Here is a 14,441-nt window from a genome sequence, read left to right on the forward strand (position 1 = left end):
GAGGAACGTAGGGGAAGAGGCGAGGCGAGGAGAGGCTCCCGGGGGGGCGGAGCTTGCGCGGTGTGACTTGTCAGGACGGCCAGCAGCGAGTGGAGGTATCCCGAGCGGGGTCTCTAGTCAAAAGAGAAATGAAAAAGGGAGAGGGGTATCTTGCCTAAGGAAAGATGTCCCGTCCTCCCCCCTCGCTATGGTTCGCCACACCGACTTCAAAGCCGAAGCGCCCTGTTGTTGTTGTTGTGATTCTGGGTCTCCTGAATTTCTCCTGGCATGTTAAGATTTTTACACTGAAGGTTTCGTTCTGGCTTGGTTTGTTCTGGCTTTGGTATAGAGAACCATTTTGTCATGGATTATTGTTATTATCATCATCATCATTGGTCCCTTACCTTTCCAGCCCCGAACTGGCCACAGTGATCCATGGACGGTCATCTCCAGGCTTGACTACTGTAATTCGCTCTACGCGGGGCTGCCCTTGAAGCTGACCCAGAAACTCCAGCAGGTGCAGAATGCTGCAGTGAGGCTCCTCACGGGGTCTCTGCCATGGGAGCATATTCACCCAGTGCTTTTCAAGCTGCACTGGCTCCCAGTGGAGTACAGGGTCAGATTTAAGGTGCTGCTTTTGACCTTTAAAGCCCTTCACGGCCTAGGACCCTCATACCTACGGGACCGCCTCTCCCGGGATGCCCCACGGAGAGTCTCAAGGTCCATAAATAACAACACCCTAGTGGTCCCAGGCCCTAAGGAAGTTAGATTGGCTTCAACCAGAGCCAGGGCCTTTTCAACTCTGGCTCCGACCTGGTGGAACGCTCTGCCTCATGAGACCAGGGCCCTGCGGGATCTGATTTCTTTCCGCAGGGCCTGTAAGACAGAGTTGTTCTGCCTGGCCTTTGGCTTGGAGCCAATTTGATTCCCTCCCCCTCTTTCTTTTTTCTTTTTTCTTTCTCCTCCTGTGATGAGGCTGCATTTTAATATTTTAATGTTTCAATATTTTAATGTTGTATTTTAATCTTGTTTTTAAGTTGTATTCATTCAACTTGTTTTTATTGTTTTTATTATTGCTTGTTAGCCACCCTGAGCCTGGCCTTGGCTGGGGAGGGCAGGGTATAAATACAAATTATTATTATTATTATTATGCAGAAATTATTAAGTGCAGCCTAAACCCTGGTTAATTAAATAATAATAATCATGGGAGAGATTTGGTCATAAAGCCAGGTTTACCTTACATCCATCCCCATCCTAACAGATTGCCCGGAACCTGGGTGGTCCTTTGCTGCCGCATTTCAGCATTTGATTGTCATTTGTAAAATGAGAAGAACGGAGAGTAAGATGAGCGTGGTGCACCTCTGAAGTGCTGCAAAAAAATTTGTAGTTTACTTTGGCTCCAATCCAAAGAGTGTTTGCGCTGGTGGAGCAAATCAGTTGGAGATGTGGGTTTCTTACATTTGTTTTCCCAGCCAGCTGAGTCTGCTTGACTGGCAATTCACCATACAAAATGCCCCAAGGAGAGTTGCCTTGGCGACAGCCTGTAAACTAAACAGTCTGAATGTAGCTCTGTACATGGGATGGGGGTAGGGAGACTGAAGCAGAAATCATTCAGTGGGGTCTGCAGTCAAGGCCAGAACACTGGGAGTCCTATATACCTGGGGAACTATAAGCTAACATGCTTGGAGTGTCATTGTTGGGAGAAGCAAAGTGCAGGTAAGCCAGAACCACAGTGTTACTTCATTTTTTATTTTGTTTCCTCTTTTTCGCATATGACGTTCAGTGGGTTACAGATGATATGAGCACATTTTACTGCAGTGGTATTAGCTAATTGAATTTTGCACTTTTTGTGTTAATGACACAATTGGGAGTCCAATTTGTATATGTTGGACTAAATTCATATTATGCATCAGTTGGTGGCAGGGATTTATAAATGAGTGGAAGACCAGCATACTTTAACATAATTCTTTCTTCCTCATATTGCGCTCCACCACCAGATGAATGGGCTCTGTCCCTTTAACCTTCACTCTGGATATATGGACTTCATTCTTCATCACAAAGCTCCTCTCTTCCTTCAGTTCATGGGGCTCATGGATGCAAGTCCATGTTGTTGTGCCAGGTGTGAATCTTGAGTGAGTCCTTGCTCTTGACAAGTTAAAGACTACTGACTTAGAAGATGGATGGAAAAAAATATTTGAAAGCAGAAGTTACAGCACTGGATTTGCTACCCTAGACTTTTGCAGACAATTTAAGCAACATTAGTTGCTTTAAGGAAACAAACATATGCATGCATGAAAGACGGCAATGGAAAATATTTTAACATTCTATTTTTATAAAGCTTAATTAAAGCATCCCTCTCATGCAAAAAGGCCATAGATAATTAAAAATGAAAGTCCTGGTGAACAAGCAGTGTTTTTGCATGGCACCTAAGATATGTAAGTTTGGCACCAGGCAAGCTTCCCTGGCGACAGCCTTCCACAAATGGGGAGACACCACTAGCCCATTCTCATGTTACCACCCTCTGGACCTCCCATGGAGGGGGCACATGAAGGCCATCAGATGATGATCACAGGGTCAAGACTGGTTCATATGGAGGGGGAGGCAGTCTCTGAGGTATTGGGGTCCTGAGCCACATAAAGCTTTATAGGTGAAAACCAGCACTTTGAATTGCTCCCAGAAACCAATTAGTAGCCAGTGCAGTCAGGCCAGGATTGGTGTGGTGAGCTCACACTATTTTGCCCTGGTGAGCAGCCTGGCTGCTGAGTTCTGCACCAGCTTAAGTTGCCAAGCTATTATCAAAGGTATGTAGAAAATAATCCAATAATCTAACCTAAAGGTTACAAGAACATGGACAACAGAAGTTAGGCTATCCCTGTCCTGATAGGAGCATAGCTGGGCCACCAGCTGAAGCTGATGGTAGGCACTCTGTGCCACCAAGGGTCTCAAGCAACACCAATGGATCCAAGAAGTACCTCTAAGCTACATACCTGCACTTTCAGAGGAGGTGTGACCCCATCAACTTTACATAGTTTCCACTTCATAAAAGTGGAAGTGGTTTACCATAGGACCTAAAAAAAAAGACACTCAATAGCACCTCCCAAAACTAGATCAAAAAGATACAAACAAATCTATGTAACTATATAAACTGAACCGTGTACAAAACAATATTAAGAGTCAAAGTCCAGTAAAGTGTGGGTAACGTACAAGCTTTTAAGGAGTGGGTGAAAGTTATTACTGCCTTTGCCCAAGGAAGTGCATTCCAGAGGGTGAGCTTAGAGTTTAAAAGACCAACTTCAATATGGTCACCAAGGGACAATCTGCTGGTCATGTAATAACCAGTAGGATATCCTCAAAAAATCTTAAAGATCAGTTTAATTCAGTAGATCACATTTATAACATTTTCTGATTCAGCTGTTACAGAGAAATAGATCTGGGTGTCATCAGCATACATTACTAATGAGTGCCCCCAGCATATTGTTTTATAATTTTAAAAGATTTTTCTAAATTAAGAAATAATTGTTACCACCTGTAATCTGCAACCTCCTTTCATGTAATCATACAATTAAATGACACTGTGGGGTTAGTGGCTTTGCTCTGGAAAGAGGAGGATGCACTGCTCTGGGTAACCATAGTAATTAGAAAGCTCTTTGTGTAGTTGATCACCATATGTAGGGAAAACAGATGTCATCTGTAGACAGAGTATGGATGATGCCCCAGCCACAGTTAATACAAGTGAGAGAGCCAGATGACTTCAAATACTTTTGTAAGTAAGCATACATGTTAATTTATTTTTCTCTTTATTTAGCCAATTATTTCAATCATCTGATTGGAAGGAAGTTCCAAAGTTGGTGTTTTCTTTTTTTTAATTAGCAACATTGTGAGAGTTATCTCAAGAGAAGGGAATAGGCTAATTTCCTATACTTAATAATTTCCTGTCTCACTTCCTCTCCTCATAAAAGTGACTGAGAAAAGTAAACCCTGAGCATAGTGTGATGCTTTTGCATCTCTAAAGGGCTAGATTCAAGGAAAGTTTATGGTCTATGAAGAACCTCTATCTGTTAGGATGGATCCGCAGCAGGCAAGATAGATCAATAACTTTTCTATGGTATAACGACCCAAGTATTAAACTGCAGATTAAGTTGTACTGTTAAAGCACAAAGATAATGCTGCAGGAGGCAGCAACCCTATACGCCAGATGGCTGGCAAAGAAGACAAAAGTCAGGTCAATTCACAATACAAAGTTTTGGCTAATTATGTTCTAGCAAAATTATAATATGTAAGACAAACAATAAGACAAATACAGTTAATTTCCAGTCTTAGCAGAACATAAAAAAAAGAACATGGGAAGAAATGGTAGTACAAAACTCTTGCCACAAGCCTGCTCAGTCCTTTGGAACCCAATCCATATCACTTTGCTTTCACATACAGTATTAAGACTAAAGGGTAAAACAAAGGCAGAAAAATTGTTGAGAAAGAAAAAGAGTTTAGAATGAAGTCACCCTCTGCTCTCTCTCACTCCGTCTCTCTCCCCCTTCTCCACTGTCTGTATAGATGGGTGACTCCATTCTGTATACATGAGTGACTCCATTCTAAACTATATGTCTGATGCAAGGCTTAAGAAGTAAAACTGAGTATTAGCACTACATTATTATTATTATTATTATTATTATTATTATTATTACCCCACCCATCTGGCTTGTTTCTCCAGCCACCCTTATTGAGTGGTATCCATGCTTGAACTCATTTAAAAACTTCCTAAACAATACTGATTCATTAATAGGTGTTTTTTCTAAACTTCCAGCTCAACCTATCACCACCAGTGGCATTTCATCCTATAAGAATGGTGCAGCTTCCTCCTTTAGAAGACAAAGCCAAGAAAAATGCTGATTGTAATAATCTGTCTAATATTTTGAACCACTATTCCGTTCCTACAAAGCATACTGACCCTCAGTCTGAGGACCAGAATCACAAAATTATAACAGATGGCTTCACCGTCCTTGGAGATCCACACTCAGTCACCCTGGATAACTGTCATATGACCTTTCAATATTCCAAAGCCCAAGAAACTCAACCACAGTTTGAGTGCAGCAGATCTGGAGCAGATATAGGAAATGAAGTATCCAATGGTGAAATGCATCAGGTTTTGGCAACCTTTGAGAGTTTAAGTATTACAAGCAAAGACTGTAGTTTTGACCATCCTGATGGTTACGTCAGCCAAAGCAAAGTAGTACATACAGCAGAAAAATATGAATGTTCTCCTTTGGGACATCAAGATAGTTCCAAAGCTAAAAACTGGGGGAAATATTTTGCAAAAAGGAGTCACAGCCCCAAGCTACAGTCAAGTAAAGCAGAATCATCAGAGGTGAAACCAGATCTGAACGAATGTACAAAAAATACTATGAATATTGAACCAGGAAATACTGATATGGATTCAAGTCTGCAAAGGGAGGTTACAGAACATCATGCTTCAGTGATTACTATTCCTAATACTTTGATGGATCTTCAACAATCTGAAAGCAGTATTTGTACAGCAATCAACCTGGGAATGATGGAAAACGTCACTGTGTCTGAAGCTGCTGAAAGCAATATAATGAAAGCAACTCCCATTAGCCATATTAGAATATCTAACCATGAACCAGATCAGATCTCCCATGTTTCTAGACACTCTGCTCAAAGAAAGAGCATGCCAACTAACTTAAGCCACAGCTTCAACGTATTTGCTCATAAAGGGAGTGAAAATTTTAAAGTAAACAGCAACAGAACCACCTTGGCTCTAAAAGCTAGTGTGTGTTCCAAGATGCCTCAAGATTTTATTCTTTGGGGCAAGAGTTCTATCCAACACCACACTAACAAGGTAAAGAATCCCAGTTCTCATTCTCAAGGACTAGGATTGTCTCATGCAAAGGCTGGGATTTCCTCAAAGCTTCAGAAGAAACACCTTCAGCAGGAGAAATGCCACTTCGGTCAAAGCAGTCAGAAACCCCCAAAGCAGATGCTCCCCAGCAATTCCAAACATTTTCCTAGCTCAGGAGAAACCATCAGCCCTTTTCCTGTAAGACAAGCACAGTCTTCCGTAGACTTCGTAGACCTGAAGTACAGTGACATGTTCAAGGAAATAAATTCAAGTGACAAAGGTCCTGGCATTTATGAAATGTTTGGAACTCCAGCATATTCCAGGGAGCCTCATGGCTGTGAAAACAGTTCCTGCAGGAATGTGCACTCTGCTCCAGCTGGGAGGCGCACTGCGATGAAACATAAATATAACCATCTCAGTGCAAAGAAGAGTGGCAGAATAAGAAATGTCCAGAAGAAAACATGCCCCAAATCACACAAGAATTCCCTTGGCATTAAACAGAAGGAGAAGGATTTGGGGCAAAGAGGGGTATCTGGGTTAGAGGGTTGCTGTCAGAAGCAGAAGGAAAGTGTGATTGACCCTAAAACAGAAGGGCAAATAAAGAGTGCAGCACCATTTCATGAAGATGATGATCAGCAGCTTCCAGTTCCTACTGAGTTTACTCTACCTGCTCAACAAAATGAAGTCATTCCTAATTCAAATTTGTCAACTATTGAAGAAGTCTCATTGGATCACACTTCAGAGGCTGGCGACGCTTTCATTAGTAAAGCATTTGCTATCAATGTTCAGGAATTACTTTGGCCGAAGGTTAAAGTTCATGCAGAATATGCTCCTTTCTTAAACTATGCAAAAGATACAAATGAACATATAAATGTAGCACAGAACAAAAGTTTAATGCAGGCGAAAATTGGATCAACTGCTTGCCTTGAGGATCTGGATGCAAATCAGGTTTTGTTCTGTGACGATAATCAAAGGAACCCCGCTGCACTATGTTTTCCAAACAGAGTAAACTCACCTCCTCCACAAAGCCCACGAGTTGAAAATGTTGGTTTATCAACTGAACGGACTTGCCTTCTTGCAAACTCTGTTTCCCAGGAATATCCAAACACCCTGATCTGCAGTGAAGAAATAACTGAAGACTCGTTTTGTTGTTCTGTATCTGAGCTGCTCTCTCTCGATAGCACAGATGGCAACCGTTCTAGAATAGCTACAAAAAATGCAGATACTGTGGCTCAAAATGGAAACACTGAGAGTAAAGGAAACAGCGCAGCAAGTGTTAGAAATTGTAAGGTAATTATTGAAGTTTTTATACGTATCTTTAATAGCAATAGAACAGTGAAAGCCAGTCAAATATTTAAAATATGTTGTGCCTTCAGATCTAGGACTCAATTTCTTACCATTCAGAAATCCTTCAGGCAATCTTGGGCAACTCTTTCTTTTCAGCCTCAGCTTTCCATTTGTAAATAGCAATCAGAACAAACTAATTGTACTGCTGGATCAAACCAATGCCCATCTAGTCCAGATGTCTCTTACTTTGACAAGCACACCAAGAAGGTAATGGTTTTCCTCTTCTCTCTCCAGCATGTGGTACTCAGAGGTACAACATCTCTATAAGTGAAGGTCCATTTAAATATTCTGTGCTAACAGCACTCGGTAGATCCAACCACCAAGTTTCCTTAAATAGCAGCAATCTTTATCTCAAGACTGCTGTGATAAGAGTTTTTGTCTCTCTCTCAGGAAAGAAATAAGGTCTATTCAACATACTATATAAATGACCCTGATCTCAAGTCTCTCTTTGCATTATTTCTCATTCAACGTGTTCTGGTTTGCTCTTCTGTCCTCTTTTTACAGGATTTTTCTCCAGATTTCCTGGAATCCAATAGAGAAAATAGATTTCTAAATGTGGTTACATTTTCAGAAAACAATGTAGCTAGTGAAGGACCTATCCTGTGGACCAAAGGTGAAATCCTTGGAAAAGGAGCCTATGGCACAGTAAGTTACATGGGGAGTATATATAACACCCCTGTTATCTCAAGCTATATTCACTGTATCTCCCAAAGGACATTTTAGCATCAATAAACCTTGATCAATCCTAATTACAATTCCAGTCCTTCTAAACAAGCACACACACCCCAATATGGTGTCCTCCAAATGTTTTGCATTACAACTCCCATCAGCCCAGCAATATACTGGCTTCTAAGCAGAAAGTAATGAATGTACAATTGTGGGTGTTGTGAATCCACCACAATTGCATCCCTGATTAAAGCTGCTTTACTTTCTCTAAAGGAATTCAAGTGGGCTTTGCGTCATGGGACTAGATAGGACAAAATCTTATCTGAACAGACTTTCAAATGCAGTTGTGCATTTTGGGAAGCCATCCAAACCTCTGGGTGAACCACAAAATTGTTGAGAACTGTGAAGGAGTCTGCCAGGGCAGGTGGGAGGAGGCACTGTGGGCAGTATCCAGTGTCCTCATTCATTTAGTGCAATAATTTACATTTGGAGAATGGAACTGCTCCCTCTCTTCCACCAGACAGTGCACACCCCATACTCTCCACAAATCTGCTTGGAGGATGGTGAGGGAAACCGGAGAACAAATTTAGCAGGTGCGCAGGGAAGAAAAGGGTGTTCAGTTATGCAATGGCAACTCCTATAAAGCAAACATGGGAATTAAGCAGGCCTGAGTGTGGTCAGAGCTTAGATGGAAAGACCACCTATGAAGCCTGTGTATGCCTCACTGAATTTTATGATGGAAGAAAGGTTGGCCTTGGGTTATTTACTGCCAATGTCTTCATAGCTTTCAGATGAGGGCATTCACTAAAAGCCCTGCATGACAAACACTAGTGAGGTGGTGTGGGTTGGATTTGAAAGTGCCTCTTTTGCTCATGGGAGAACTATTATATGCTCACACAGAATATTTTTTGTGATCAGAAGGGCTTAAGTATGAACTGGGCATGTCTCTTCTTTAGCAGAAGAGTATACCAGAAGCCAGTTCTCTCAGACTTTGGAATATGATTTTTTTTTTTTTTTGGTGGGGCAACCAATTTTCATTAATATGTTGTTGATGTTTTTACTATTATTGTAGTATTTTATGTGGTACACTACCTTGTCATATTTTCTATGGAAATAAATGAATACCAGATATAACTGCAGACATAATTTAAGCAGGATGAGTTATACTGTATTTAAATCAGATGCATGAGAACAGCATGCGGGAGTACATATAAATGTGTGTGCACACAGGAATGTATCTGTAGTTCCACTACCAAAATAGGCATTTTTAATTTTTAGGTTTATTGTGGACTTACAAGCCAAGGACATTTAATAGCTGTGAAACAAGTAGCACTGAGTACCTGTGACCAAATTGGGACTGAGAAGGAATATCAGAAACTGCAATATGAAGTTGAGATTTTGAAAAATCTAACACACATCAACATTGTAGGGTACCTGGGAACAAGTTTAGAAGACAACATAGTGAGTATCTTCATGGAATTTGTTCCAGGTGGTTCCATTTCCAGTATTATTCATCGATTTGGGCCATTGCCTGAAATAGTATTTTGTAAATATACGAAACAGATTCTGCAAGGGGTTGCATATTTGCATGAAAACTGTGTGGTCCACAGAGATATTAAAGGCAACAACGTCATGCTGATGCCGAATGGTGTTATCAAGCTCATAGACTTTGGATGTGCAAAGCGCTTAGCCTATGTAAGTCTGACTGATGCCCACAGCGAACCACTGAAATCAGTGCACGGCACTCCTTATTGGATGGCACCAGAAGTGATAAAAGAATCTGGCTATGGGAGAAAATCAGACATCTGGAGCATTGGCTGCACTGTATTTGAGATGGCCACAGGAAAGCCACCACTGGCTTCCATGGACAGGATAGCAGCCATGTTTTATATTGGTGCTCACAGGGGAATCATGCCTTCCTTACCCAACCATTGCTCGACAAAAGCAGCAGATTTTGTTCATCTGTGTTTCACCAGGTAAGTAGTTATTAATATTATAGGAGATATTAAATATCTGTAAATATTAAAGAGATATCCTTTTAATCATTATCTTTTCCTTAAGTAAAATGTTTAGTTCAATGAGTTCCTTTAAAAGGTAAGGGAAATTCCACCAGGTCTATGGTGTGACACATAGATGGCAAAGAAAAGGTCCAAGGTCCAGCCTTTGGTACCTGCAGATAGGGGTTGGGAAAGAGTTCTGCTTGAAATAAGGAAAGGCTGAATATCTGCCCACATGTCTGGGACCATTTGTCCCCTGTAAAAATGGATAGGAGTATGATCTGCAACTTTTTTGTAGCAGTGTCTGAAACTTATAAACTGTCAGACTGAGGTGATGGTACCATTATTTAAGAGAAGAGGCAAATGCTTTTCTAGCTTCCCCCTTTCTTTTAATAAGAACTAAAGCCTTTTGTCCAAGGCAAAGGCCATAAAACCATTTGAGAACTGTCATGAATCAAACCCTTAAATGTCAAAATGATCAGAAAGAAGCCCCAATCATTAAAAAAGAACATAAAAGCTTCAGCACAACCTTTTGATGCTCACCTAGTCCCATGAGGTAGACAAGTTTTTCAAAAGTAGATTTATTACTAGACAAGTAATAAATCTATGTTGCTCACAGAAGCATTATCAATTACTCACAATAAATGTATTTTTTCTATTGTTTTCCAAACAGGGACCAGTATGAGCGACCTACTGCTCTACAGTTGCTGCAGCATCCCTTCATGCTTTAAAAACCTCGTGAACTTTGCAAAGGCTTCAGTAGATGACAGATTTCCCCCTTACTTATTGAAGAGGTTAAATGAAATTTAACATTTAAACTTTCGGTTTGAGAATGGCTAGGCTATAGTGTGATTGGTATGAAAGCTGTGAAAGTTACAGAGTTGTAAATTCTTGTTTTTCATTTTCAAATATAGACATGATGCAATTTCAGGACGGCAAACTTTGTATCAAAATGTTATAGCTGTAGAACACTTAATCTCATTTTAAAATTAAAATCAGACATTTTGACAGCTTTTGGCTTCCCTACCCCTGCAATTCATCTCTCCCCCCCCCCCCCCCGCCAAAGCCTGGGAGCCATGCAACACAATATGAAGTGTGGACAGCTCGAGACAGGCTGACTGTAATTGCATAAAAGGAGGCTCATCTTAACAGGCAGTGGTTAATCAGCCAGTCATTCAACCACCATGAATGGAAGGCAAAATAGTAATTCCTTTCCCCCTCTACTTCCACGCTAAATCTGCTGCAGAAGGTGGGGGGAACTTTGCAGCATTTGAAATGGTGTGGGGAGCCGCAGAGAGCATTGGTGAAAGTTGCCTCCAGTCAACCCTTATTTTTGTGGATGGAATATTCCGGATTCAACCCAAAATAATAATACTGGTACATGAATGCTCAACTCAATAAAATAATCATGCAATTCACTTTTCTGATCAAAGTAGAAAAGAATAAAAGTAACGAGAGATTTTGAAGTGTTGCTTCTCACAACAGAAATGTAAGTCATTGTCTTTTATTATTTTTTTCCACAAAAAAGAAAAGAATTTCATTTCAATTTGATGAAATAAGCCTAGGCTTGGATGACCAAATGACAATAATCACTGATATTTCCTACCTCTAGGTAGGCCATTTAGCACCATTTTAAATTGTAAATATGCATCCTAGAATAAAAACATACTTGTTTCCAGGCAATGTAACGGTATGTGCTTTTATCCGTAATATAACCTTGGGTTCAGCAGTCTCTCAGCCTAACTTGAAAGGTTGAGAGGATATAACAATATAACCCTTTACTATATTACACTATATCAACAATATTACCCAGGAGTTACTTTCCCCTCCCCCTTAGATGTTCTGACATGTGCATAGCTAGAGTTTTTTCTTAAATAAATTATGACCTTGGGTTATCCTAATAATCTTACCTGTAATGTAGGCAGATGGTTAATTCAGTACTTCAAACCAATATTGCATTATGGAAATAGGGGTGGGGATTTCACTTCGACATTTCTTTTCCCTTGAGAAAGCCCTATGAAAACATTTTTCTTGAACTTTCATCCTCAAGCCCAACTATACATACATGGCTACCTTCCCTTTGGAAGAGGTAGGTGTTCGAGAGCAAGGAATTAGTCCAAGAGACTAAGTTTCTTTCTGAGATTTGACCAGAGGAGAAAGCAGCAAGTTGTCTGAAGAGGGGGAGAAAGCACCTAAATCAGGCTTCCTCAACCTCAGCCCTCCAATGTTTTTGGTGTACAACTCCCATGATCCTTAGCTAGCAGGACCAGTGGTCAGGGATGATGGGAATTGTAGTCTTAAAACATCTGGAAGGTTGAGGTTGAGGAAGCCTTATCTAAAATATACCCACCACATATTGGTACTTTTCAGTTAGTTGCCCATACTTAAATAGAAGCCACTGAAAGGCAACTCCCAGGGGGCTAAAGTTTTTCTATGTATGGGTATTTGGGGGAACAGAATGTAAAGATACCACAAATGATATTGATGTAGTATTAGAATATAATAATTTTATAATTTATATCCCGCCCATCTGGTTAAAATCCTCAGTCTTCACACTCATCCTAAAGTTCATAAATGGTCTACAGTATCGCCATAGTTTTAAGAGTTTATAGATCTATATAAAATTAAACCACTGAGGGTAGAGGTGAATCTGTTAAGACCTAAGGCAGAGGTATAAAAGTGCAATTTACATAAATGCCAGAATTCAAAATGCAGCATTGACTAATCCCTGCAGTCAATGGCTATCTTGATAGTCCACTCAACAAATGACAGTAAACTCTATAGTGCATAGCACCACTAATGGGAAACATGACTTGAGGTCCACAAAAACTGGGGCAGCAATTCCATGTATATTTATCACGGAATAAGCACCATAGATTCAATAGGACTTGCTTCTGAGTAGACATTTATAGATAGGATTGTACGAAGAGTTCTCTTAATGCAACCATATGGGAGTGTGCTCATTTCATGGATTTAACGGAAATACTCAGATTTTCCCATTTCTCATGAGCATCTTTTTATTTTGTGGAGAGTTCCCAATTATTTATCCCATTAATCAGTTTCCTTTGCTTTGCAAAAATAGCCCAAACCACATTTTGTCAATAAGTTTGTTCACATCAGACACTACTCCTATATGTGCATTCTATAATACATTCAATGTATGCTACCAAATATTATTACACTTTCAACTTTTACTCTGCCACAACGGTCATCTCCCAGTTATCTTTTCTCCCTTGTCATGCTGGAGGGCCATTGTGGCATGGATAAACTCCCATGATTTTATTTATTTTGCACCAGCTGAGTTTATCAATTTCATAAGTGTGCATTTTTTGAATGAGGGGGCATATTGAAACTTGTTTATTAAAATGCAAGATTTTCAAGTTGAGCTAGAATTTGTGTGGCATGGTCTACTAAGAGTGCTTTAGGATACATGTTGGTCTAAATGTGACAGATAAAGCAGTTTATTTACAAAAGTGCTGCATCACCTACTGCTGCCCCAAAAAGATATGTCCCAATATATTAAGCCTGACATATATGATCTGTAAACTAATTTCAATTACTTAAGAAAAATTGCAAACATCTAAGAAACCAAACCATGGTATTTTTATTATTTAAGTCTTAAATTAACTAGAGTTAATTCTACATATCTTACCAGCCCCTAGTATTGTTTGCATTTTAAGAGAATTTGAGTTCTTTGGTACTTCTGCCATTTATATTTTACAGACCTTTGTGGCAATTTGACTAGGCTCGAATCTCTTCAGCAGTTTTATCAAAACAGATCTAGAAGACATGTGCCCCTCCAGATGTTAAGAGTACACCTCCAATCATTATTAGCCATGCTGGCTGAGGTGAGACCAACTATATCTGGAAGGTCATGTTTCTTATCCAAGAATATGGCTATGAAAGGAAACACTCATTCAATCTTCAAATAGCAACATTTGCGTTTATAGTAGGACGGACCGACCAATCCTATGGTCATTTATAGAATACACAGGGTTGATTATAAGTACCTGAACAGAACCTCATTCAATTTATGGATTTCTGCAAAGGTAAGACAAGAGCTGTATGTTTATTAGGATATTTATCTGTCTTGTAACATGTATCCATTACATCCTCATGTAGTAATGGGTAAAAAGCATTCCAAGGCAAAGCTACAGGCTTGTAAGCAAATACTATGAGGCTTTGTAAATAAATTTTATTTAAAGTAAACATTTACTGTTTGTCTTCTTCCTACTGGGAATCACAATTTAAGACATTTTAATCTTGCTTACACCGTATGGCAAAAATTCTTCAGGATTTAATAGCATGGATGAGGTAGCGAATAAAGTCTAAAAAGGCTAAAAAATATGCAACAATGCAGGATCAAGTTTCACAATACAGGGTTTTAAGAAATATTCTTTCAATGTAAAAAGTTACAAGGGTGAAGAAGTTAACAGTTTTGGATGAGGCAGACTGTGAAGGGCTAAGGACTAGATTAAAATCTGAAGATACATTATTCATAGTGTCCATGTTCAAGAAGTGTTTAAAAAAGACACCCATAATTCAAATAAACGTCTTCAAGTATGTAGTACAAAGTTTTGCATTACTGGCGACTGAAT

The 14,441-nt window shown here is 39.8% G+C and overlaps 1 protein-coding gene across 5 annotated transcripts; it reads left to right on the top strand.

The window, feature by feature from the left end:
- The first annotated feature begins 69 nt into the window (after positions 1-69).
- Positions 70-14,052, top strand: MAP3K19 (mitogen-activated protein kinase kinase kinase 19). 5 transcript variants are annotated; one of them, XM_083406939.1, is made up of 6 exons: positions 70-1,695; positions 3,635-3,742; positions 4,781-7,123; positions 7,685-7,825; positions 9,125-9,822; positions 10,517-10,853. In XM_083406939.1, the coding sequence occupies exons 2-6, from the start codon at positions 3,725-3,727 to the stop codon at positions 10,572-10,574; spliced, it is 3,258 nt and encodes a 1,085-aa protein (XP_083263065.1). In that variant the 5' UTR covers positions 70-1,695; positions 3,635-3,724; the 3' UTR covers positions 10,575-10,853. The 5 variants fall into 5 exon arrangements, 4 of the variants coding, with proteins under 4 accessions (XP_083263065.1, XP_083263063.1, XP_083263064.1 ...); XR_014503828.1 differs by lacking the exon at positions 3,635-3,742 and adding an exon at positions 12,169-14,052 and having other exon boundaries at positions 471-1,695; positions 10,517-12,031; XM_083406937.1 differs by having other exon boundaries at positions 471-2,111.
- The last annotated feature ends 389 nt before the right edge of the window (positions 14,053-14,441 follow it).

Source organism: Podarcis tiliguerta (genome assembly GCF_965153285.1).
Source record: "Podarcis tiliguerta genome assembly, chromosome: 1".
Classification (NCBI taxonomy): domain Eukaryota; kingdom Metazoa; phylum Chordata; class Lepidosauria; order Squamata; family Lacertidae; genus Podarcis; species Podarcis tiliguerta.